This window comes from Glycine max, chromosome 5 (assembly GCF_000004515.6).
Source record: "Glycine max cultivar Williams 82 chromosome 5, Glycine_max_v4.0, whole genome shotgun sequence".
In the NCBI taxonomy this organism is placed as follows: Eukaryota; Viridiplantae; Streptophyta; class Magnoliopsida; order Fabales; family Fabaceae; genus Glycine; species Glycine max.
Genome location: NC_038241.2, coordinates 41594401 through 41619202, shown reverse-complemented (window position 1 = coordinate 41619202; position 24802 = coordinate 41594401). Strand labels below are relative to the sequence as shown.

Genomic DNA, 24802 nt, shown 5'->3' with positions numbered 1-24802 from the left:
TATCTATATTACAATAAATAACATGAATATCTTAATATAAATTTTAAAAAAATATTATCACTAAATCACAAATATTATTTTAAAAGATAAATAAAACTTATATAAATATATATTTTAATTTATGTGAAAATAAAATTTAATCTTATATATTATATTTTAAAAGATAATATATAGAATTATAAAAATATGATAAATTAAAAAAGAATAAAATTTTAATTTTGAACTATTTTTTCACCAAATATTTGAATGAATACTTGAGTGTAATGATAAAAAAATATGTTTCTTACTTTAATAAATAAGAAAATATTGATCAACTTTCTAGTTTAGTTAATTTAAAATTTAATGGTTAGTTAAAATTAACTTTAGAGACTAAAATAGTGAATTAAAAAATATGAGGACCTATTTAATGAAATAGACAAAATAAGAAGACGAATTTTATAATTAAGCCTTATTGTTATTATAATAACAATTAAGTTTATTATCATTTAATATAAAAATTAGCTACAATTTTGTGTAGAAATAAAAAATTATTATTTATTAAAAGTTGGACATTTAAATAATTATAAAGAAAGGGAAAAAATTCTAGCCCCATTTCTGGATCCGTCCCTGGGAGGCAGGTGGTCTCGTTCTAAGTGAAAAATAAAGTAACTTGATATAAAACTGCTCAACAAATTCTTTATTCAAAAGATTAAACATTAGGTTACTCTCCTTTGCCATAACCAGTGCTTGTTATTCCCGGTGAAAAGGATTGCAGATATTACGCACCAAGACCTTAAAAAAACTGTTTCCAGCTAGTGTGCTACCACATCGTTGAAAAGATACTTGGACTAGTTAAACATCACAAAAGAAATGAATAACCACATACAACTAGCACATACAAAACTGTTTCAAAAGAAGCATAATCTTTAAGTACCAGATCCTTGAAAAACCAGAACTCATAGCAACATCTCAGCAATCTGGATTGCGTTAAGTGCAGCTCCCTTGCGAATTTGATCCCCACATACAAAGATGTCCAACCTGTGTGTATATCCAGCATTTATGTAAAATTCTCACAAGAATGACCAACGCTAATTGAAAATTGAAAAATGATAATATATTGTCATGGAAGAGATTTACCCTTGATTCCCATCCTGAGACAGGTCCTGCCGAATCCTACCAACAGCAACATCATCCTTGTTTGACACTTCCAGTGGAGTAGGAAAATGATTGGATTCACGATCATCAATAACCACTACACCTGGAGCATTTTTCAGAATATCTCTTGCAGTGTCCTGAAGAAATTAAAAAACAAATGAACTCATAAATGAGATATTAACTTCTGGAGAAGTTTTCTCACACAAGTGCATCTCATATTTTTTTTCCCTATATATCAATGATTTTGGGCATGCAAAGAATGACAAGACTCTGCATGTTCCAACAATGAATACACCAAGAATCATAAGGATTGCTGTTTTATACCATTAACAAAACAGAAACAAAGATCCTCTAGATATATGATAAAATGCAAAGGCCAATACATTGAAGTCAATCCTCTATTATTTTTGTCAGAAGCCTTAGGGTTGTCGTTTAAATGCTAATGACTTTACATCTAAAGCCAGTTAGTTATCCTTGACATTTTGAAAAATTAACATAAGGAAGATGTCAGCTGTCGGCTAGTTCACAAATTTGGTCTTAGCCTCCTAGGTCAATCATACAGGCAACTAAATGTCAATGAAACAGGGGAACAGATTATTATTAACCATTGATCAACAAACTTCAATAAAGGATATCAAACAGTTTTAGCTAAAAAATGATTAAATTAAATAATAACATGCAAGAAACTTTGTGTGCATATTTTTTTTAGTATAGGCAACAATGAGAGGTTTGAACTAACAACTCATGCAAACTATCAAAACCTCCCACCACTAGGCCAACCTTAAGAAAGTTAATTTATGTGCATATAATGTCATATCAATTTAAATCCAACTAACCATCAAACACCAAAGATTGCAAATGTCATTCCTTTAGATTTTTGAAGAAGGGGGGGGGGGGGGCTGTTATTAAATTTGAATCCAATATACTGAATTACAAAAACATGGAAAGGGTTAGTTGTAACTTGCAAGCTAGGAGTACTAGGTCTGGATTAAAATTCTGTATTCAGTTTTGGGACGTAAAGCAATGTCAACTATGAGTTTTGGCAATGGCATAACACATGACAACATGAAGTACCTCATCAAGGGGTCTTTCAAATTGAAGATTCACACTCTCAGCATGAGCTCGCATGATGGGAACTCGTATGCATGTGGCAGTTACTTTAACATCCTTGTCATTCTGTATAAGTGCAAGAGTAAAATTAGCAACTATTCCATAACATGAAACAAAAAACCTAATAAACAATTTATAAAGATTCAATTTCAGTTTACCCACCCAGATTTTCCTGGTCTCCTTGACCATTTTCATTTCTTCTTCATTATATCCATTTGAAAGAACAGACGCATTATGTGAGAATAGATTAAAAGCATACTGCAAAAACAACAACACCATCATGAAGTAGTTCTTAAAGCATCAATCACAAGAGAGGCATGTACAGAATTGTGCAAACCTGTCGGTTAAATATTTTACAAGTGGGTGGTTTTCCTTCCAACACCTTTCAATCAAAAAAAGAAAATGATTAAAGACCAGAATTAAAACCACTGTCTCCTTTCACAAAATCTTCAAACCAATCTAACAAACTATACAGAGAGAGTTTAATCCAAACCTCACGAGTTTGCAGCTCAAGCTCTTCCATTGCAGCAGCACCAGCACCACTCGCAGCCTGATAGGTACTAACAACCATACGTAACACCTGCAATATTCAAGCAGAAAGGCATCACACCAAAGCATACAAACACAAAACATAAAAATTTGCATTATAAATAAACTAGTGTCTAAGCTTCTAATTGCGGAAGTAGTGTGCGAAATGCATGTCCAAAATAACAGTAATTTGGAACAGTTTGAGACGGATGATCGTGGAATTTCGTGGTTAGTTGCGGAAGAAGTGTGCAAAATGCATGTTGAGAATGTATAATCCAGAAAGTGTGTGCCTCACTGATCAGAATATTCTAAATTTTGTAATAATTTATAATATAGAAGTGGATTGAAAAGGCAATGTTGGACCTTGGCACGTCGATGAAGAGGGGTAGCAGCCATCAAGCATATAATGGTGGAGCAATTAGGGTTAGCAATGAGTGCGCCCTTTCCCGTTCCGGCTTTGATGTTTTGCATTGCTTCGGGGTTCACTTCGGGAATTACCAAAGGCACCTTCTCGTCCATCCGAAACGCGGAGCTGTTGTCGACCACGACCGTTCCACGATTGACGGCGATGGGGCCGAAGTGCTTGCTGATGGAGCCGCCGGCGCTGAAGAGCGCGATGTCGACACCGTCGAAGCTCTCCGGCGTGAGCTCCTGGACGACGTAGTCCCTGTCCTCGAAGGTGATGCGGCGGCCAGCGGAGCGCTTGGAAGCCAGCATATGAATGGAGCGGTAGGGGAAGTCGCGGTCGGAGAGGACGGAGAGGAACTCCTGGCCGACGGCGCCGGTGACGCCCACGACGGCGATGGAGGGGCCGTTCTCGCGGAGGGACATTCGGATCCTGGAGGAGGAGGAGGAGGTGGGCTTGGGGCGGGCCGGGAGGGGGCCCGAGAAGAGGTGGTTGTGGCGCAAAACAGAGAGTGAAGCCATTGGGATTTTAGGCTGCGAAGAGAGAGATTAAGTGTTGGATTTTAAAACAGACCACCACACTCCAACTTGTCTTCCAATTCCATGTCCCAACCTTTTTTTCTACTTGTTGGTTTCAAAAACAACGACTTAGACTTAGAGCATTAAATTATATACATTTTAATTATGAAATAACTAGTATCTAAAAAAGAGTGGAATCAGGTAACAAAAATAAAAAATTAGGATTGCATCGTTAAATTTCTTCCCAATAAACTTGGCCTAGGGACATAAGTTTTATCCTTTCCCATCGTATCAGCCTCATTGTTATTAATAACATGTGGGCAAGGTACATCTGCATATCTACTTTGTTCTTCAATCAGTGTCTCGTTCACTTCCAACGGATTATTAAAAGCTTACTCTCTATGCATATACAAGCCTTATAATATTAACAAATCCGAAATTATGGTTGTTGTGTCTTTACACTAGTGGTTTCCGACTTCGAAGAAGGAACTCCAACACCCAGCGCCCAACGTCACCACCCTCCATTCCTTCCTCCACAAGGACAAGTGACAACGGTTCAATGTTTTTGCCTTGGTTTTAAATTTATATTTATGGTAGTTAGTAGTTGTATTTCTGTTATTTATTTTATTTTTTTAGTTTAATTAGTAATTCAATTTTTATAGTTTCATAATTTGTATGTTTTAGTCCTTATAATTTGTGGTTTTTTTAATTTTTATAATTTGTATTTTGATTATCTTTTAGTTTCTATAGTTTAAAAGTGATATTTTTTTAATTTTTATAATTTGTATTTTAATTGCTATAATTCATATATATATATATATATATATATATATATATATATATATATATATATATATATATATATATATATATATATATATATATATATGTATGTGTGTGTGGGTATTTTAATTGCTACAATATATATATCTACAAATTATTTATCCCAAGTTCCAATTTCGATCCAAGGCCACACATTTATTCTGGATCTTTTTCATTTACCCCTTTGTGGTACCGATATAGTTTTGGGTTGCACTGGATCAAGTTATAAGGCCCAATCACCACAAATTACAGAACCTTGACCATGTTCTTCAATTATTTGGGCCAAAATGTCTAGTTACATGCATATGTGCCCATCACACCTTCACCAGACTCAGCCCAACAATTGAAGCGCTTTGCCCACACACAGAGCATTTCAGCTTTCTTCCATTTGACACTAATCCAAGCCCAACCCTAGTTTTCTTCTTCCACACCACACCCCTGCCACGAACAGACCCCACCTCTAATCAACTCTATTCTCTGTCACTTCCCAAAAATTTTTCAAGAACCATCCCACCTTCCCCCACCCCGCACCATCCAACATCATATTCACCTTCTTCCAAATTCACTACCTATCAACATCAAGCCCTATAGATATCCCCATTTCCAAAAGGCCGAAATCAAGAAACAGGTAACCACTATGCTCACGGTGGGACAAATTCAGCCTAGCCATAGCCCATTTTCTTCATCAATGCTTCTCGTCAAGAAGAAGGATGGCAGCTGACGTTGTTGCGTTGATTACGGGGCACTCAACGCAATCACGGTTAAAGACCATTTCCCCATGCCCACCATTGACGAGTTGTTGGATGATCTAGGCCAAACCTCTTGGTTTTCGAAGCTCGACTTATGCCAGGGCTTCTATCAAATTCGTATTGTTGAGGACGATATTCACAAGACTGCCTTTCGCACGCACCAGGGGCACTACGAGTTTAACGTGATGATGCCCTTTAGCCTTTGCAATGCACCCTCAACTTTCCAGGCCACTATGAATGATGCACTTCAACCATTCCTCGGGAAGCATGTGGCGGTATTTTTTGAGGATATTCTCGTCTACAGCCTCACTTTGTCTTCTCACACAGAGCACCTTGAATCTATTTTCGAAGGTCAATTACAGCAAACCACCACCATCATTTTCATATTATTTACAGGGGACCTCTAATGTGGATACTGCTGATGATCTACTGGCCACTCAAGTGGAGATACACACGACACTCCAACGACGTCTACTTAAAGCTCAGGCTGTCATGAAAGCCTGAGCCAACAAGCATCATCATGATGTTCAATTCTCACTGAGGGACTGGGTCTATGTCAAGCTCAAACCTTATCGTCAGACATTTCTGGCCCCAGTTTACACCAAACTCTCTAAATGTTACTACGAACCTTTTTGGGTGGAGGAACGAATTGGGCCAATAGCATATCGCTTACAGTTGCCAGCATCTTCAAGAATTCATTCGGTATTCCACATCTTTCTTTTGAAGCCACATCAGGGGCCCTTGTCGGACAGTCCCGCCATATTTTTCCCTTCTGCCTCGAACCACCACCCAGTGGTCCAACCACTTTTTATATTGGACTGGAAGTGGGACTCCTTGTTAACACCGCCAACCAAACTCGTTCTCGTTCAATGGGAGGGCTTGGCCCCGGAGGACACTACTTGGGAACAGTGGGACACCTTGTGTAGTTCATACAACCTTGCATACAAGGTTGTTTTTCTGAAAGGGGTATTGATAGCAATAGCACTACTATACTAGAAGCCACCAACAACATTAATAGGCAAAAGAAAGTTATAAGGAAGCCCATTTACCTCAATAACTACATGCAAAGTTGAATTCACAAGGCATAGCTACCAATTAGTTTGTTATGGCAATTCCACTACGTCAGCACTTCTAGTCTCACTTAGTCTGGTATTACCCATTATCAAATCTGTTATAACCACATTGTATTCAGTTAGACACAAGATCATTGAAATTAGTATAAATATGAGTAAAAGGAGGAATAAAAGGTAGACTGGAACTTATCTTAATTTTCATTCTCTTGCATTCTTTTTTTCCTTCATGCACCAGTTAGCTATCAACAATCTAAAAATTTAATAACACTACACTAAACACCAAAAACTCGTTTGGTGATGAGAATAATTCTTCTATGACACAAATGGGGAAGGTATGTGACTTGTGGAGGAGTTCTCCGGATTCCTTGGATCATGTAACATTTTCCTGGGAGAGTTATAAGATATAGTCACTACCCTTTCCCTTGCAAATGACAAAGGATTCACCCATATTTGTATTGAATTTGACTCATCCATCCTGTTCAAGGATTCCCTTTCTCTTCCCCATATTATTAAAGTTCATTGTGTTTTTTTTTTACATCTTCAATGAATTTTCTCACACCCTTCGTAAAGAAAACTTCGTAGCTGATTATTTAGCTAGCTTACTCACTCCCGACACCCATTTCTATTTGGTATAATATACCCTCGAGGACTCTCTTTGTAACAATATATATATATATATATGATCGAAAGTTGGGTTGTTGATAAAATAAAAAAATTACTTATGGTCCTCCATTAAAATTTCTCATCTCTTTTTTCTCATCTTTTGAATCAAACAATTTTTTTTTATGTCCTTTTATCTTCTTTTTTTTTACAAATAAATCAAATAATCCTTAAAAGGATAATTTTATATCTTTTTACAATTCCTCTTTTACTTATAAAGAAATCATTAAATAAAATATAAGTAAATTTAATATATTAGAAATATATTTAATACTTACCATATAAAAGAAGTAAAATGATGTGGACTAAGAAAATTTAGAATTTTTTCTTTTAAAATATTGATGAAAAAAAAGAATGATTTATTGAATATACCATCAATCAACTTCATCCCAGGATTTTTCATTATCTCTTAAATGATCCTTAGTAAATTATAACGTAATTTTTTAAGTATTAGAAATCATGTTAAATAGTTATCTAGGTATTAGAAAATCCTTTAAAATGATTCCAACATTAATAAAAATATATCAATATAGAATCTAAATTAATGATTTTTTATGTTGAATCGATGTATATTGAATATTTTTTATAACAAGATATTCAATACTTAAACATTATATAGTTTTATTATTAATTTAAAATTTAAATAATTTTTTATATTAAGTATAAAATAAATTGTGTTCATATATACTCAAAATTAGTCTTGTGACAAAGATAATTTTGTATTAAATGAGAAAAAAATACTTAAAAGAAGAAATTAACCATTTGTTTGGTTTCCTAAATCACATTCGGAATTAACGAGAAAGTATTTCGGACTAGAGGCTGTATTTATGCGCATAGCAACAGCCAGCAAGGCTTTGTTTGGTTTTGTAAATCAGATTCGGAACCAATGGCTGCCACCGAACACAGACTAAGCTTGGAACCTGAGAAAAAGAACCTTCTCAGACACCACACCGAGAAGCACTTCACAGCCGGCGAAATCGTCCGCGACATCATCATCGGCGTTTCCGACGGCCTCACCGTCCCCTTCGCCCTCGCTGCCGGACTCTCCGGTGCCAATGCCACCTCCTCCATTGTTCTCACCGCCGGCATAGCCGAAGTTGCCGCCGGCGCCATCTCCATGGGTCTCGGCGGGTACGTTTAACCAAACTCTTCACACTCAATTTAACTACTTGAGTCTTGAGGTATCATTTCACGTTGCACAGAAAATTTAATTACGGAGCAAAAGGGGCTAATGTTTCACTGTGCAGTTATTTGGCAGCAAAAAGTGAAACTGATCACTACGCCAGAGAGTTGAAAAGAGAGCAAGAAGAAATCATCGCCGTGCCAGATACTGGTTTCCACTGCTTTCTTTATATTTTTTTCATTTTTATGAGTGTTTTATTTCACGGATTAAAAAGCTCATTAACGGGCATTTCAACTTGAAAATGTAATATTCCGATTTTGGTCTTGAGTTTTGAACAAGTATTTCTGGGTATTTTTCATTTCCGGGGAAGGAAGTAATAATACTTGAAACAAATGCCCTTTGTTAACATTTTTCTGCGCGCGCTTATGAATATGTTGTTGTGGAAAAAACAGAAGCGGCAGAGGTAGCAGAAACACTGGCTCAGTACGGAATAGAGGCACATGAATATGCACCTGTGGTGAATGCTCTCAGAAAAAACCCTCAAGCATGGCTTGATTTTATGATGAAGTAAGTTCATACATTCTCAATTCATTACATAGTTTAGCATGGTTTTTTGTTTGTTAAAAGTCTTCCTCATAGGAAATGTGCAAGTTTTGGGGCTTATGATGGGCTGTTATATAGTGAATGAGGACAAGTTAGAATGGTGACCACACACTAGTGGGAATTTGTTGATAAGTGTTGAAAAGTGACACCACCGAAAGGAATAGAGAAAGCAAAGTAGGTTTTCACTTTTTTGAATGTGGGCATCATGGGTCCAAAGTTTGAGCACGGGCAGACAAGTTGAGGATTCCGATTTCCAACTAGTTGTTGACATACTTGCATTGGAGGGTGAAAACAAGGGGAAAGGGTCAGATCATAGGGGCCAATTCTGACTAGTGATTGCAAATGGGCATCTTTTTGTGGTTTTTTTCTGTTATACAACTAGTTTGGATGACTCAGTGTTAGTAGAGTCGTGTTAATAATGCTACGTTTCTGGTCCAAGTAGATGAATTTTTATAATGTTTATTAAGATTGTGCTTAAAAATTGTTTCTTTTATAGGTGTGTAATCCATGTAGTGAACCTCAATTCAGGCATATAAAGCTATTGTTGTTGCTTGTAGTAATTGTTAAAACATATTCTTCAAAAGAAAAATGTAGTAATATACGTCCATTGTTAATTATCTGGTTATGACTTTTTATAGACAAAATATTATGGCACAATTACTGTTTAAAATCATTAAAAGAGAATTAATTTGGTATGAATTTGAATTCAAATCCAATTAATATTTTTTGTCTTAACTTTTCTGTTTATTAGGAGAATTTTTTTATAACAAATACGGAGTTTGATTAGGAACTAAATAAAACTTGACTAAATATTATTTTCGTCAAAAATTAAATTTGGGTACTACACGAACCTGATTAATATCTATACACAGAATTTTAAAATTTGACCCTATATAAATCCTTTCGAAAACATTATGTTTACTGTTTATATAGTTTTAAATTGCAAAATATTAGTAGTTGAGTTGTTTTTGTTTATTTCTAATTGCAACTTCAAAAAAAATCCCAAAATATAGTGCATATTTGAATTCAACATGAGTATTGGAGAGAAAAAAAAGAAGGAGAAAGGAAACATGGACAAAAAAATTATGAAACACGTAGACAATTTTTAAATGTATTATTCTAAGTATGGATGAATATTGTCATGGTCAACGGTGACTTTGGAAATGATAGTGTTGAACAAATTAACTGGTTGTTAGCTTGGCGTGACAGATTTGAGCTGGGACTAGAGAAGCCAGATCCAAGGAGAGCATTGCATAGTGCAATGACGATTGCCATTGCTTACATATTAGGTGGGGTTGTTCCTCTCGTTCCTTACATGTTCATTCAAAAGGCAGCAGAGGCAGTTGTGTTTTCAGTTGTGGTTACCTTGGTTGCATTGCTGATTTTTGGCTATGCAAAGGGGCACTTCACGGGCAATAAACCATTCAGGAGTGCTTTGGAAACAGCTCTAATTGGTGCCATCGCCTCTGCAGCTGCTTTTGGTTTGGCAAAGGCTTTCAATCCATAGATTCTCGATACTTTGTACTTGGTGGCAACTAATCTAATAACTTTTGCATTCTTCCCAAAAAAAAAAGAAGTTTCTTTTCAACTTCTTTGTTGTTAGTTGTTACTTGTTACATATTTTCATTTTTTTGTACCATACAGTTACCTGCAAGTACAACCGTTTTTATTAAACTTTGGTGTGAAATATTACCCTTACATTAGAATTGTCTCTTTTGTTGTATAATTGTATATTTGAGAAAATTTTGAATTCGGTTTCCGTGTTTTCACTTTTCAGTCAAATTTAGTCTTGATCCATATATTTTTAAATTGAAGAATTTAGTCCTTTAATTTTTGAAACTCATGAATTTAGTCTCCCCACTACATGAATTTAGTCCCAGCTCAACATAACAAATATCACTCATCCAACACTAGCTACTTGTATTCAACCATGCAAGAACTTACTTCATCATGAAATCAAGTCATGCGCCTCTACCCCGTACCCGGCCAGTATTTCTGCTACCTCTGCCGCTTCTGTTTTTCATTTCCACGATAAATTAAGCAGAATATGTATTAGTTATATTTCTGGGAACCAATTTTTAATCACACTTAATGAAATAGTGGAAATTAAACCAGTTTCTGCCACGGCTATGATTTCTTCTTGCTCCCTTTTCAATTCTCTGGCGTAATGATCGGCTTCACTTTTTGCTGCCAAATAACAGCACAATATGCAACATTATAAGTGAAATTAAATCAAGTGTGATCGATCGTACCCGCCGAGACCCATGGAGATTGCACCGGCGGTGAGAACGATGGAGGAGGTGGCATTGGTGCCGGAGCTTAGTCTGTGTTTGGTGGCAGGCATTGGTGCAAGCCTCTAAAATTAATGTCTGAATCAGATACTCTCACTTAATCACTTATATTTCTATAAATACTTCTCCTCAAACCTTATTTTACTTTTGAAAACACTTCCCTAAATATTTATCTCTGTCACACAGTCTATACGTAGATATCTTTTGACAATCCGATACATACGTTACAGCTGTCCATGTTATTTCATTCATTTTATCATATTAACATACGTTGCACCGCATTCACACTACTAAATTAAAATATTGTATCACCAACCATACAAAAAGTACTTAATTTTATTTTGACTAAACTAAGGCACGAGGCACACACTTAGACTGGTTTTTTATTTGCTTATTTTTATTAAACCAGGTCATTCTTATCTTATTATTTTTTTATGTGAGAAATAAAATGAAGGCTCACAAGTAAGCCCATTTGACCTGCGAGTTAAACAGATCAGGCTTAAAAATTCACATTTTAAACCATCTCAAAAAATTTAAGTCTGTATACCATGCAGGTTGTGGGTTTCACGGGCAGCTCATGAACCTAAACCCAATAAGTGAAGCATCCGAAAATGTTTTGAAGTTAGCTTTAATCCAACTTAATTTATAATGAACCTTTTTGTGGTGCAACAAAATCTCTTTGCCACCATATCAAAACACAACAGTAGAATTATAAAGTTCAGACGCATGAGGACTACGGGAAGTAAGAGAGAAAAGGGAAAGAGCATTATCAGAGCACTGGCTTCTGCAATAATAATATGCAAACGAAGCATGAATTTTATGAAATTTTATAATATATATGAAGGCAAGTGCCACTGTTTAATGTGGCACAAAAAATAAAGTTGCCGTTTTCCCTTGCAGTTCTCCAAATAAGAAATATTTGATCCATTATATATAGGTAGCCGCACTAGTGCACTAACATACGACTCCTGGTCTCCGACACCATGTATCAAGATGCCAAAATCTGTCAACGAGGAAAATCAGGATTAGTTTTCAGACACAAATTGAACCTACAAACAGCAGAATACCAACAGAACCTTCATAGTCTAAAATATGTTCTCAAGCACTCTATCAAACAACACAGAAAAAAAATATTACCATACATATTTAGCATCTCAACATACAAATGAAAGCAGACTTACAAGGATTTTAGATGAGGATCTAACAACTGCTGAAGGAAGATGGGAGAGAAAATAATTGCGACTTAATACTATGATATAATTATAGTGTTGAAGTAATATGTGAAGACAGCTCAGCTGAAAAATATCTGATGAACATTATTACTTCCTTCCCTATATGTTGTTAGTTTCAGAATCTAAAGCTCCATTAGCTCAGTATGAGACAGCCCATATGAAAAATATTTGATGGATATTATTTTATGAAGACAGCCCACCATGTGCATACAACTCCAACTTATTCTCGAGTTTTCTCCATCTCTATGATCATCGATTCAAAAGTTCGAGAATTTTCATTTGGAGTCTCAGATATTGTTGGTTCCATCTCCATTCCACTGTTGGTGTGCCCCTCACTTTCATTCTTAGAATCTTGAATGTTTCCCAGGAAAGGACTGCCAAGAAAAAGCTGTTCCCATGAACCATCATCAGGTAAATCTGGTAGGAGAAATGGAGAATGATTTTCTAACGGAGACAATTTTTCATCCAGAAGTACTTTCAAGAATTCAGAACTGATGCACAAGTCTTTCAGCCCATCAGCAGAAAGCTCAGGTTCTGGTTGATTTTCGAAACCAGGAGATAGAGGAACTACGGGCTTTAGTTTTTCACCTACAGGTGGTTTATACTTTATTATCATCCCATCAGAAGCAACTGGCTTGTCATCTTGTTTATCTTGATCCAATCTATTCCATGATTCAGCCAAACGCCAATTATTTTCCTTAGGATGAAGAAGCTGAACCATGAACCCAGGGCTTTGCACAACCATGACTAAGAATGACAACATCTGCTGCTGATGCTTTTCCATTCCTTGAAGGCGATCACTCAGGAGCAGCAACTTACTCTCAGCAGATTCCTGATGTTGCCTAAGTTTGACCAATTCCTGTGTGAGCGAATTTTTATCAAGTTTTAGATTCTCAACTTCTTTCCAAAGGCCATGATTTGGTGCTTCTTGGGATGGTTCATCACAATTGTCTTGCTGTGGCAATGCCTTTTGCTGATCTGCACTGTGTGGATGTTTCCTTCTATGTATATTCTTCAACAAATGCTTTTGACCCCTAACAAAGTTTTCATTGGCAAATTCCCAGGAATCCGTATCAATTTTCCTGAAACCCTGATAGATTTTACAGTTACCAATTAGTCACTTTGAAAAAAGACTCCTCTCAACCTCGACAAATGACACAAATATAAAGAAAGAAACATATAGAGGCAACAAAATGCACATCAATATAAACAATGTAGCTTCTCACAAGGTCAGGTGTTATTTAAGAATTATCAGCCAACAAGGAGCCCCAAGGCTAGGTTGTTATAAAACAAGGAGGCTAATTCAGAAAGCAACAACTACTATCTAGGTAATGAAGTCAGTAATAATGGAATGGACAGCAAATTTTCTTCCAAGGCTAAGTGCATGATTGGATTTAAGTTTGTAAACTTAAGTTTGCACGAATTTCATTTTGCAAACCGATATTGCTTTCAATTGAAACTTGGTTTCAAGCTAAATGTAAGTGTGAAAACATACTTTGAAGGAAACCAAACATATCACCAAAATCATAAGTGGAAGGAGGTGAAATGGAAACCAAAATTAACCAGTTGATTGGATGCGATCTTCTTTTTTGTAATTTGTAATACACGCCAAAAAGTACAAATGATGTTCTACAGTACAAATTGTTGAGCGGGTAAAACTCATGCGAACAAATACCAAATTATTTTGTATCTAGTTCTGCGCACAATCCATGGTAAGCAAGAGCGAGTGTAGAATTTCAAAAGGCTCACTCAACAGAATTATGTATATCAGAAAGTGAGTTTATGCATGAAAACAATAACCTAATTTTTGAAAACCCGCAACAATATCCGGCACTATATAAGAATAATATTAAACTGCAGTCAATTTATGAATAGCACAATAATCATTTATTTATTTTCAGATAGCAAGAGAAAGAAAATTGAATGGAGAGGGGGAAGAATACATAGATATTGAGTTGTCTGATGAAACTTGAGAAATTGTTGTGTTTGAAATAGGTAGGAAGAAGTGTGACGGAGAATTGAGTGATGTCGGAGATGACGAAGCTGACACCGTCGTGGCTCCAACAGATAACGGAGTCGGTGTTGCAGTCTTGGACCATATCGTAACATTTTTTCAAGAAAGGAGGCACCGAACCGGAAGATTTCACCATCGCCAGCGATTACAACAAACAAAAAAGAGACTAGACTTATGTATGCACCTTTTTCTTTTTTCGATATTTTATTTAAGAAAGAATATTCCTATGCTTATGACTTATCTGTTTTAAGTCCTCTTAATGTACTCTATAGTTTAATTTACTTTTTTAATTTTAGGTCGGTCCAACTCTCCCCTACTGAACATGCACGTCTGTTGTGTGTGTATTACTTACTTGCACAAGGAGCCATTCAACGGTCCAGTTACAAAATTCGAAATGGGGATAACAATTCTTTAAAAAGTTATATAAAAATACTTAATGAACAAAATATTTTATATGGTGCTTGTGTCTAATATCATATTTCCTGATACAACGAATTTAGTGCCAATAAGAATCTAGTTCCATGTTATTTTTTTATTGAACAATGAGTATAAATCCTCAAATTCACCTTTAAGAACTTAATGGCTCTTCTATTGATTTTTGGAAATGCAAAACTTTTACTTTGGTCTTAAGAAACTATTAATATTAATCTTAAAAGAAAAAAATATATAATTGACATTGTCAATTATTATTATTTAAATATTAGGGTAACTTATTTATTTTCTTATAAGATATTTATATTTTTAAAGACTAATGTGTCAGTCACCAAAATTATCAACTATGAACTTGAAATGCATTATAGATGACCGTCATATATAGGGGTAGAACCAGGAAAGGATGGGGTGAAATTTTTTCCGCATGATGAGTAGAACCAACGATAATTAATTTCTACCATTAATAATACTTTACAATTAGTCTAATGGAAAATAAAATATCCCATGAAAGTAAATAAAAGTGACTATATTTTCTGAAGATAAAAAACGCATACAAACAAGAAAGCATTGTTAGGGCTTATTACGCCCCTGGTCATATACCAATATACCATGGTCAAATCATTTTTATTTTTGCTTACATACCATGGTCAAATTATTCAAATAAGTATTGTGTGAGTTTGTTTTTATTAAGGAAAAAAAATGTTAATTCAATTGGTATTCTAAATTGATGGGGTGCATGGGAAAATTCATTAAAACAAAAAACGTAAGAACAAGACCAATTTAATGATGTCGTAAATTTGTCCAAACAACAAAAAATAATAATTTAGGTCATAGACTTATTACATTTGTTGAATTCATTGATGACCAAATTGAATTGTTTGGTTCAATCATTTAAATCATGAAATTGGTATTTTCTAGTTTGATTTTGCTACTGTTATCTATTTATACTCCACCTATATAATTTATTTAACCAATTGAAATCATTAAATTATTAAATCATGACCTAATATTTATAACTCATTCTTTGACACATAACTTTTAACACATTCTTTAATATTCGATAAATTCCATACTGATATTTTTTAAAATATTAGGCTTACGCTCTTCTAATAAAACTCACATAAAATCTAGTAATATAAAAAAAATATATATTAAAAAGGAACGTGTCAAATATTTTTTTGACCTTGAAAGTTGAGCACTATTTAGGTCAACAACCAGGTCAAGCAATAAATTGCTAATTATTTAAATTATAGATACGGGTCAAACTAGCCCACATTGGCTGAGGCCTAAGGAAACATTGTTAGTGTAGATCATATTTATCGCGTGATGAGTTGGGTTGGCCCAGTAGTCTTGACTCTTGACTTTCAAATATTTCTGACTTTATCCCTTCTAAATCATTAAAAAAAAAAAAGATAAACCCTTTCAATCTAACAATGAAGCTGACCCAATTGCTTAACCAAATATTTTTTTAAGTTATGGTAGAAATAATGGGAGCTATAATCCATAGACTATAGGAGAATACTAAGATTTTATGTAATATTGTTGCAGTTAGTGATAATTTTATGTATTATGTAACAGGGACATGTAAGATCACAAGAGCATTCGAAGTTGTGGACGCTTTGCTGCAGTTGAAACATTTGCCTCTGACATTTTTAGTCCAGTCAGCAAGTTTCGGATACAACTATTATTACATTTTTTTTTTTAAAAAAAAAAAACTTTCGAGCATCATGAGTCCCTCTTTTTAGTATACCTCTTTCCCTAGTATCATCTACGTTTTGTATCTTTTTTTATATAAATTTATTTCCTCCTTTTTCATGTGGAGTTCCATGTGAGCTCCCCTAAATATTTACTTAAATAGATGTTGACTTTGATCGATTCCTTGTTAATTTGTTGGTCGCAACTCGTAAGTCGTAACTAAGTTCATTGGTGGGAAAAAGGTTTAAAAAAAGGGGGCCTTAGGGTCCATTAGTTTTGCCAAAATTAAATATGGAAATGAGGCTTGGTGCTAGTCTGCTCATTCACACCATTCCACTTTGCCTAATGGCATTTGAATTGGGTGCACATGAACAAAAGAACGAGAGAAATTATTAGGAAAAGATATTCATCATATTAATATATTATTATGCTGTCGTGCCCTTTAGAGATGGAACCTGAAAGATTAGTCCAGTTTGTAAAACAACTCAGTTGTAACAAGGAATAAGAATAGTTACAAAAAGTAATCATTCACTATCTAAGCCAAGTTTCTGGAGGTGGCATGTAGCAGTTTTGAATTAAGAGACAAGTATTTGGTTCAAGGTGAAAGACGGAAATTATCTCTTTTCAGCAGGGAGAATCAAGTTCAACCAAAAGAATGGTCGAGCAGAACAGAACAAGAAACATCACGCTGTTACACCTTTGTTCAGCTAAATGTGCAGAGGTTGGCCTACCTCCACATTAGATATTCGTAGCAGTGCACAACCACAAGTGAGCACCATAGAGTTAGGAAAAAAAAAATGGATTTAGACCATAACCCAGAGCAACCAATATATCACGAGACAGGATACCATTCCACAAACAGCTTGATAAAGAATGAATCAGCAAAGAGCTGGCACTGGCAGCATCCATATACGAAGACCCAGCTAAACCATGAGCATTTTGGAAAAGCATTAACAGGATGCCATCATACAGAATAGGACAACGAGAAATTGGACTTTCTCGTGAATATGAAGGGGTTCAAATACAACACCACGTTGTATGGATATTAAATTTATGTGGCTCTGTAGAACTGACTGATAACCAGTCTTGGCTTATTATATGCCCTAAAATCCCCTCTAAACTGAATTTAATCTTGCAGAAACAACCACTCTATTCACCGAAATAAAGTTGTGAAATTTTTGACCCTCCACAGGGCATCAAATGATTATAGCCTCGTACGTTAGGCTTACCCTTTTTATTCCTAAAATGATGAGGGAATTTCTTTGATACGATATTTTTTTTTTTTTTGAAGAGTTCTTTGATAAGATTATTGATCCAAGAACTGTGAGAAGGTATTCATGCAATCTAAACACCAAGATTTACCTCTTGACTCTTAAATCTGCATCCTCCAAGTTCACCGGACAAATGAGGGATTGCTGATCCACCAAGACCTGGATATTGGATCTAACGTTAAGGACTAAAGATCAGGGAAATGCTCTCAAATCATCAAAGGACATAACATTTAAAAAAAAAAATCTATGCACTCGAGAACTACAAAAAATGATATAAGGATTAAAAAAATTTCATTTTTCTATTTTTTTGCTTGACAACAAATACAGAGCAATCAAAAGCAGCCTTTTTCCAGAATTTCTCAACTGTGATGCAAATTGATAGAATGTTAATTTCCTTCAGCAGAATCCTGCTATCTCTTGTAGATTGTCACAGAGAGAAAACTTATTTTTCTTATTTTGCCAATTAATTAAGAGCCAACGAGCAATTATATAATCTAAATATTCTGTTTTCCTTAATTTTCTTATTATAAGCATGGAATTTCTGACATTCATGTAACATAGCATAAAAAAGGAAAAGCATAAATAATTCCTTAAATAACTTGTAAAATACATTAAAAAGGATATTTGGAGAATGTTATCTTGTCTCAGGCAGAAAAGATTGACATCCTTCAGCAATCTGCATCCGGAAACAAAAATGGAAAAACAAGAAAATTCCAAGTTACCTTTACAGACACCAAGAATCCATTTATGAATAGAAAGGATAATTAAGAAGAGTGAATAAACATATGATAATCAGACATTCAGTAAGGCTACCCATGTACTTCCATCAGAGATACAAAAGAAGGTAAATAGCATTTTGCTCTGTTCATAAGCCTTAGTGCTCTCCTTTTATTAAAAATGGGGAGGAGAAACAGAAGCCATAATCTCTAAGAACTCCTTACTAAATTGTAACTCAAAAAAGCCCTAACTTAAATAATTTATGTTCTTGAAATTTTTGTACAAATTTAGGCAATATATGGGCAAAGAGAAAGACAATGGATATTCTCAAGACTCATCACTGGAATTCAGAACTCAAAAGTGTATCTTTTACATCTGTTCATTATTTATTATTTTGGTTGAATTATTAAGTAGGAAGTCAAATAGGTAATGAAATACATAACAACAAGACCTTGTGCTGAACCCACCAGAAATTTGTAAAAGTGATTGAACACTCAAGTGCTGTTTAAGGTAGGCAATCAGAACTGAATTCAAAATGCTTACATGAAATTGGACAATGTGTAATCAGGATCCCACCTCCCAAGCCCTCTCTTCACCAAGCTGAGAGCACATGGGCTTTATCTCCAAAAGCAATTTTGACTGCATGACTTTCCTACGGCATGGCAGCCAACTTTGCATCCCATTTTTTTACCTTGATTACAGTCTGTCCTTTTTACACTGATTTAGTAGCATTTTAATCCACCTCAGTTCGGTACTGCTTATGCAGCTACAATGTTGACATGCTTGGTTTCCACTTTCCAGTTATTTCACCAGTAATCTCCACAGGAACAAGACCCATTCTTAAAATGGTGAAATCGGCTATTATCCCTCACAATGATTTCCCTGCCAACAATCTTTGCCATAAATTTAATTGCAGTGTGGCAGTCCACACACACCCGAATGTTCTTTATTACACGGATGGTTGTGCCAGATGTAGTGCTAATGATGCCAAATGCTATGGCAAGTCTCTCACTGTGGGTGCGTAATAAGTCGCGTTTATGTTCCTCATCAACATCATGGAGCACCTCATTTGTGTCAAGGACATAACCTTCTTTCTCCATCTGTTCCAACAAAATATTCAACGCCTCGTTTATTTTGTCATAATATGGATGTGATTTATCTCCAGCCAGAAAAGTATGTACTTTGTTTCCAACCTCAATCCAGCTGCATGCTGGAGTCTTCTTCAAGCCCGTTTTCCTCATGCGGACTCTCAATTTTGCAGCATCTCTCCATCTTTGGGCGGCTGAGTAGATGTTTGACATTATAACATGTGCACCCATGTTTCCAGGGTCAACCAAAAGTATCTTGTTCACAACCTTTTCAGCCAATTCAATATTCTTATGAGCCCTACAAGCAGCCAACAAGGTTGACCACACACTTCCTGTTGGTTCCTCTCCCATGTTAGAAATAAAGTCATATGCTTCCTCCAATCTTCCAGCTCTACCAAGCAGGTCCGCCACAGCAGCATAGTGCTCCAGGCCAGGAGCAACACCAAAATCCCGTTGCATACTGTTAAAATACTTCCAACCTTCATCTACCAACCCAGCATGACTACAGGCAGTTAAAACAGCCATAAATGCCACATAGCAGGGCTTCACTCCATCAACTAACATCTCCTCAAACAAGGAAACTGCATCAAGGGCATGCCCGTGCATTGCACATCCCATAATGATGGCAGTCCAAGAAACCATGTCACGGTCACACATCTCGATTTTGTTGAAAATATACCTAGCCATCTTAATGTTCCCACATTTGGCATACATGTCCAACAGAGAGCTGGCTATAAACTTGTTATCATCAAACCCAAGCCTAATTATGTATGCATGAAGCTGCTTCCCCAAATTCAAGGCCGTCAAGTGAGCACAAGCTGGTATAACACTCGAGAACGAGACCTGCATTGGCTTCACTTTTTCCTTCAACATTCGACGAAAGAAGCCGAGCCCTTGATCGAATCTCCCATTCTGCACACAGCCAGCAATGATGGAGTTCCACGAAATGGCGTCTCGATTTGACAAGAGGTGAAAGGCACAAACCGAAAGCTCCACTTGAGTACATTTGGCATACATGTCAATCAAGCTACTTCCAATGAAAACATCCTTATCAAACCCGTGTCTAATGGCGTAGCCATGAATTTCCTTTCCTTTGGTAACATTAGCGTGCTCCGTAAAAATAGGAAGAATGCTGGACAAAGTGAAGGAATCAGGTCTCAAGTTTTCCTTCCCCATTTCCTTAACCATGTTCAATGCCTCTTCGTACATCCCATTCTGTGCATTCCCAGCAATAACAGTGTTCCACGAAACAACATCCCTCACAGGCATTCTGTCGAACAACTTTCTAACGCTGTCTATTTTCACGGAGTATTTATTATTATGGTTATGGCGCGCTTGGGGAAATTCGTGGAGTGGGGAAAGATGAGGGTGGAATTTGGAGTACATGTTCATCAAAGCGTTGGCGGTGTACAAGTCGAAGTGGAAACCGAGGCGAATGACGGCGGCGTGGAGGGACTGAGCGAGATTGAAGTGTTTGAAAAGCGTGGATGCTCTGAGGAGGGAAGGGAACAAGTGGCGATCGGGGGAGATGCCGAAAGAGCGCAAGAGGTTGAAGGAGGCGAGGGAGTGGCGGAGGAGGCCGTGAGAGGCGTAGCATTTGATGATGCAAATCCAAGCCAGGGAGTGCGGTGTTGCTTTGGTGGTCTTCACGATTTGGGCGTGGAGCTGTTTCACGTGGCACGTGGGAACCACCGTGTTGGGGTTCCGGAGGAGGCTTCTCATCACATTTTGGCTGGAACTCATTGATGCTTTTGCCGGCGACTTTCCTCCGCCTCCTTTTTATCTCCACTCTCTTCCCCCGCCTCTCATGATCACTCTATTAAGTACACCCCAAAATTTTACTTGATGTAAACTTTGGACTATTTTTTGGTTAACTACGTATACTGACATAATTAACTTTATTATTACATTCTGTCATAAGAAAAACAAAAAACTTTGCTATTAAATATTTCAATAATTTTATGATAGTATCATTAATTATTTAACAAACAGAATTAACCATTAGATATTCTTTTATTTTCAATTATTTATAAGACAAATGAGCTTAGAGTGAAAAGACATGACGGATGAATCTCTTACGCATACCCTTCGTGATTGTCAGAATGTGAAGGAGGTGTGAAACCAATTCGTTCATCGTGACCATTGGGCTAAATTTTTTAGCCTTGACCTTCATGATTGGATAGCTTTTAATCTCAAGGGGCAAAACCTTAAGGCCCCCGTGGGTTCCTGGCCTTCTTTTTTTGGGATCATGGTCTATCACCTTTGGAATGACAGTAATAATCTTGTGTTTGGCATAAGTTCTATGTTACAATCTGGTTTGATTTATCAGGCTTTAGCCCAAACCATTCACATTCATAAGGATCTTAAGCTGGTCCTCTTTCAATCTTTGATGATGGCATAAAGGATGAATCTGCATTTGGAAGCTTCCTCCCAAGGAGTTCTTTAAAATAAATATTGATGGGTCTTTTCCGCCAAATTCGCGCACAAGGGCTTGTGGTTTGAATGGGAAGGAACTAAATTGTTTCACCAAAAGGTTAGGATACTATAATGTTATTTTAGCTGAGGTTTGGAGCTTGAGGCTGTTCACATGGTTGAAGGGATCAAGAATGTTCCTAATTCTTTAAGACCTTTGATCCCGAAAATCAGGAGGATGCTTCAAGCTAATGGGTGACAAAATTCCCTTCTGCACATCAATAGGGAAGCCAATTCTGCTACTGATTGGGTTGCCAAATTTGGCCATCAAAGAAATTGGTCTTTTTCATGGATGAGTTACCTTATGCTTTAAAAGCTCTAGTATCTGATGATGTTAACAGAGTTGCTGCTAGGCTGTTAAGGCTGCCTTAAGGGTGTTTGGTTCGACTTTTTTTGTTTTTATTTTCATTGGAAATAGAAAATAATGATGAAAATGCGTTTGATTGAATTTTTAAAAACATTTTCAATGAAAATATTTTCTCAAACAAACTAAAAACTGTAAATAATAAAATCTCATTTTAAGTTGAAACCAGGAACCTCATATTGAGTAAATCTAAAAATACATTTTCTTTTGAAAACACATTTTCAGTATTTTTATTTATTGAAAGCAGAAAACAAAAAGTTAAACCAAACATGTTTTCATAATTCTAATCTTTTGAAAATGAAAATGCAAATCAAACAAATTCTTAATTTTTCGTTTTCTGTCCTGAGTATCGAAAAAAAACTATTTATAAGACAAAATTAATTATATCACATGTATAGTTGTTCACGTGATTATAATTAACATCATAATAAGTCATGACGCTAGGAACTACTTGTGAGATAAATTAATCATTATTAGGCATTTAAATAGCCTCACAACACTAAATCATATAACTTTAATTATGCACAGTGACCTTATCATGATTGGAAGATTCAATTAACCTAAGATAGTAATTGGGAGATTCAGTTAATTAAGGATAAAAGAATTTCTTTTGACGAAATTATCGAGAATTATCTCATCGCGATAAAAGTTGACAACAAATAAAAAACTTAGGATAAAGAACATTTGTTGAACAACTGAAGCATATTTTGCATGATCGTCGTTCTCATTGATCAATCAAATGCCAATATGGACAATCGGGTCTCGACCAATATGAGCAATCTTAATGGTGAAATTGACTAATTAAATCTCATACCTTTGAGTTAAAGGCAAGGCTAATTGTTTCAAAAGGAAAGACTAATCAAGTATATAGTTTTGAAAAAATCTAAACGATGATTATAGTCACTTGAGGTTTGTAGTCTATAAGGTTGAGCACTTCACTTTTGTAAAAGCTTGCTTTGAAGAGAAAGATGAATCATTATTTAAAGAAACTGTTAAATTAAAATCAGACATTGAGTTAGTACAAGTTTCTAATACAACTAAGGTTAGTAGTAGTAACAATGATAACAACAACAACTATTTATTTGTGTTTTTTAAGATAAAGTTTTTTTTGAATGGTCTAGAGTTTGACCTTTTAATCAAATAGGTTTTAACAAAAACTTTGACCTAGTTTATTTATTGGAAAAGCTTGGTTTTACCTAAGTCTGATGTAGGTTATAAGTTTTTGTGATACAGTTTGACCTATTTTCACCTTTAGTCATAGTATTATTAATGTTTGCTTTTTGTTATGATATATCAAACTTGGTTGGGAGAACTTAAAATATTGTTGTTTTGTTTTGTTTAATTGGGTTAATTTAATGTATTTTTTTCATTTACCTTCACAATTATTCACCTTGTTGATGTATGGCCAATCGTTCTTAATTTTTTTTTTTAACTTTGAAGACTTGACAAGTCGTGTTCATGACTTTGTAAGTCGATTTTGGCATTCTCTCTCTCGTGCTTGGAAGTCAATTATGGTCATGTTGCTAATGGGCTTCTAAAGTGCTTGGTGTCATTTTTGCCAATTTCACCTTTGGGTTTTTTTCTAAAGGAGGAGTGTGAATAAAGTGACATGGTTGAAGAAGGTAAAAAAAAAAAAGGAACATAGGAAGGATTTAAAGATAATTTTGGAATAAATTTAAAATGAAAAGAAAAAGAGAAAGGGTGTGAGAATTAAATTTGGGGTGCAAAAAGTAACTTCTCCCATAGATGGAAACCTAATGGTTGATTTAGTTGAAAACATTAGTTTAATTAATATTATTTTTTAAAATTATTCATGCCAATAATATAATTAAAATTAATAATTTATATTTCTCTCGCTGGCACACCATTCTAAAATTGACTTTAATTGAGTGTATTTTTGTAAATAAAATTAATTAATACAAATGATGTTTTATATTAAACATTACAAAAAGAAGAAAACACACTTTTAATTTGAATATTATAATGAGGACCAAATGGATTAATATTTTAATTAGAATAATACTACGTATAAATAGGTTGATCTATCAAACTCAGGAATTTTTTGAATGTCCACCTGATGCACGAAAACTTTGCATTATTAGTATACCCCTTATCGTCAAGGTGACTTCAGCCAAAATCTTGTTTCTTTTGGCTCGTTGCACGCGCACGAGACAAAAACTGGACTTGTCCCTATTCCTTTTATACAGGGCAGCCAATCATTTCAATTTGATTTTACTCATTAATATTTAGTTTGACTCAAAATTTAATTCAAATTTATATTTTTTTAATACAATTTCGATTTGATTTAAATTTATGAACAATTTGATTTAACTTATTAACTCAAATACCATGAATTAAAAGTTATTTTTTTAAATTTTTAATTTATTAATAAATTTTACATAAAATAATTATTTTTATTTTTAAAAAAGATAAAATTAAACTTACTCTATTAATTTTATAGGTTGGTATAACCCAAAAGAATATAATTACAACTAAAATA

The 24802-nt window shown here is 35.2% G+C and overlaps 3 protein-coding genes and 1 long non-coding RNA gene across 4 annotated transcripts; 1 reads left to right on the top strand and 3 right to left on the bottom strand.

The window, feature by feature from the left end:
- Window positions 1-635: 635 nt before the first annotated feature.
- LOC100793061 (aspartate-semialdehyde dehydrogenase) lies at window positions 636-4477 on the bottom strand. The gene is made up of 7 exons (NM_001354466.1): window positions 3136-4477; window positions 2738-2824; window positions 2582-2626; window positions 2407-2502; window positions 2209-2310; window positions 1117-1271; window positions 636-1017 (listed from the first exon to the last, which is right to left on the bottom strand). The coding sequence occupies exons 1-7, from the start codon at window positions 3697-3699 to the stop codon at window positions 936-938; spliced, it is 1131 nt and encodes a 376-aa protein (NP_001341395.1). The 5' UTR covers window positions 3700-4477; the 3' UTR covers window positions 636-935.
- Window positions 4478-7798: 3321 nt separating this feature from the next.
- LOC100793585 (vacuolar iron transporter 1) lies at window positions 7799-10424 on the top strand. The gene is made up of 4 exons (XM_003525172.5): window positions 7799-8131; window positions 8248-8333; window positions 8576-8690; window positions 9936-10424. The coding sequence occupies exons 1-4, from the start codon at window positions 7887-7889 to the stop codon at window positions 10231-10233; spliced, it is 744 nt and encodes a 247-aa protein (XP_003525220.1). The 5' UTR covers window positions 7799-7886; the 3' UTR covers window positions 10234-10424.
- A 1336-nt stretch (window positions 10425-11760) lies between these two features.
- HSF-10 (heat stress transcription factor 10) lies at window positions 11761-14469 on the bottom strand. The gene is made up of 3 exons (NR_148433.1): window positions 14193-14469; window positions 12199-13339; window positions 11761-12020 (listed from the first exon to the last, which is right to left on the bottom strand). It is a non-coding gene; the product is annotated as a heat stress transcription factor 10 (long non-coding RNA).
- Window positions 14470-18149: 3680 nt separating this feature from the next.
- Window positions 18150-21328, bottom strand: LOC100810402 (putative pentatricopeptide repeat-containing protein At3g23330). Its single transcript, XM_014775905.3, has 2 exons — window positions 18922-21328; window positions 18150-18337 (listed from the first exon to the last, which is right to left on the bottom strand). Exon 1 carries the CDS (start codon window positions 21207-21209, stop codon window positions 19185-19187), a length of 2025 nt encoding a protein of 674 aa, XP_014631391.1. The 5' UTR covers window positions 21210-21328; the 3' UTR covers window positions 18150-18337; window positions 18922-19184.
- Between the last annotated feature and the right edge of the window lie 3474 nt (window positions 21329-24802).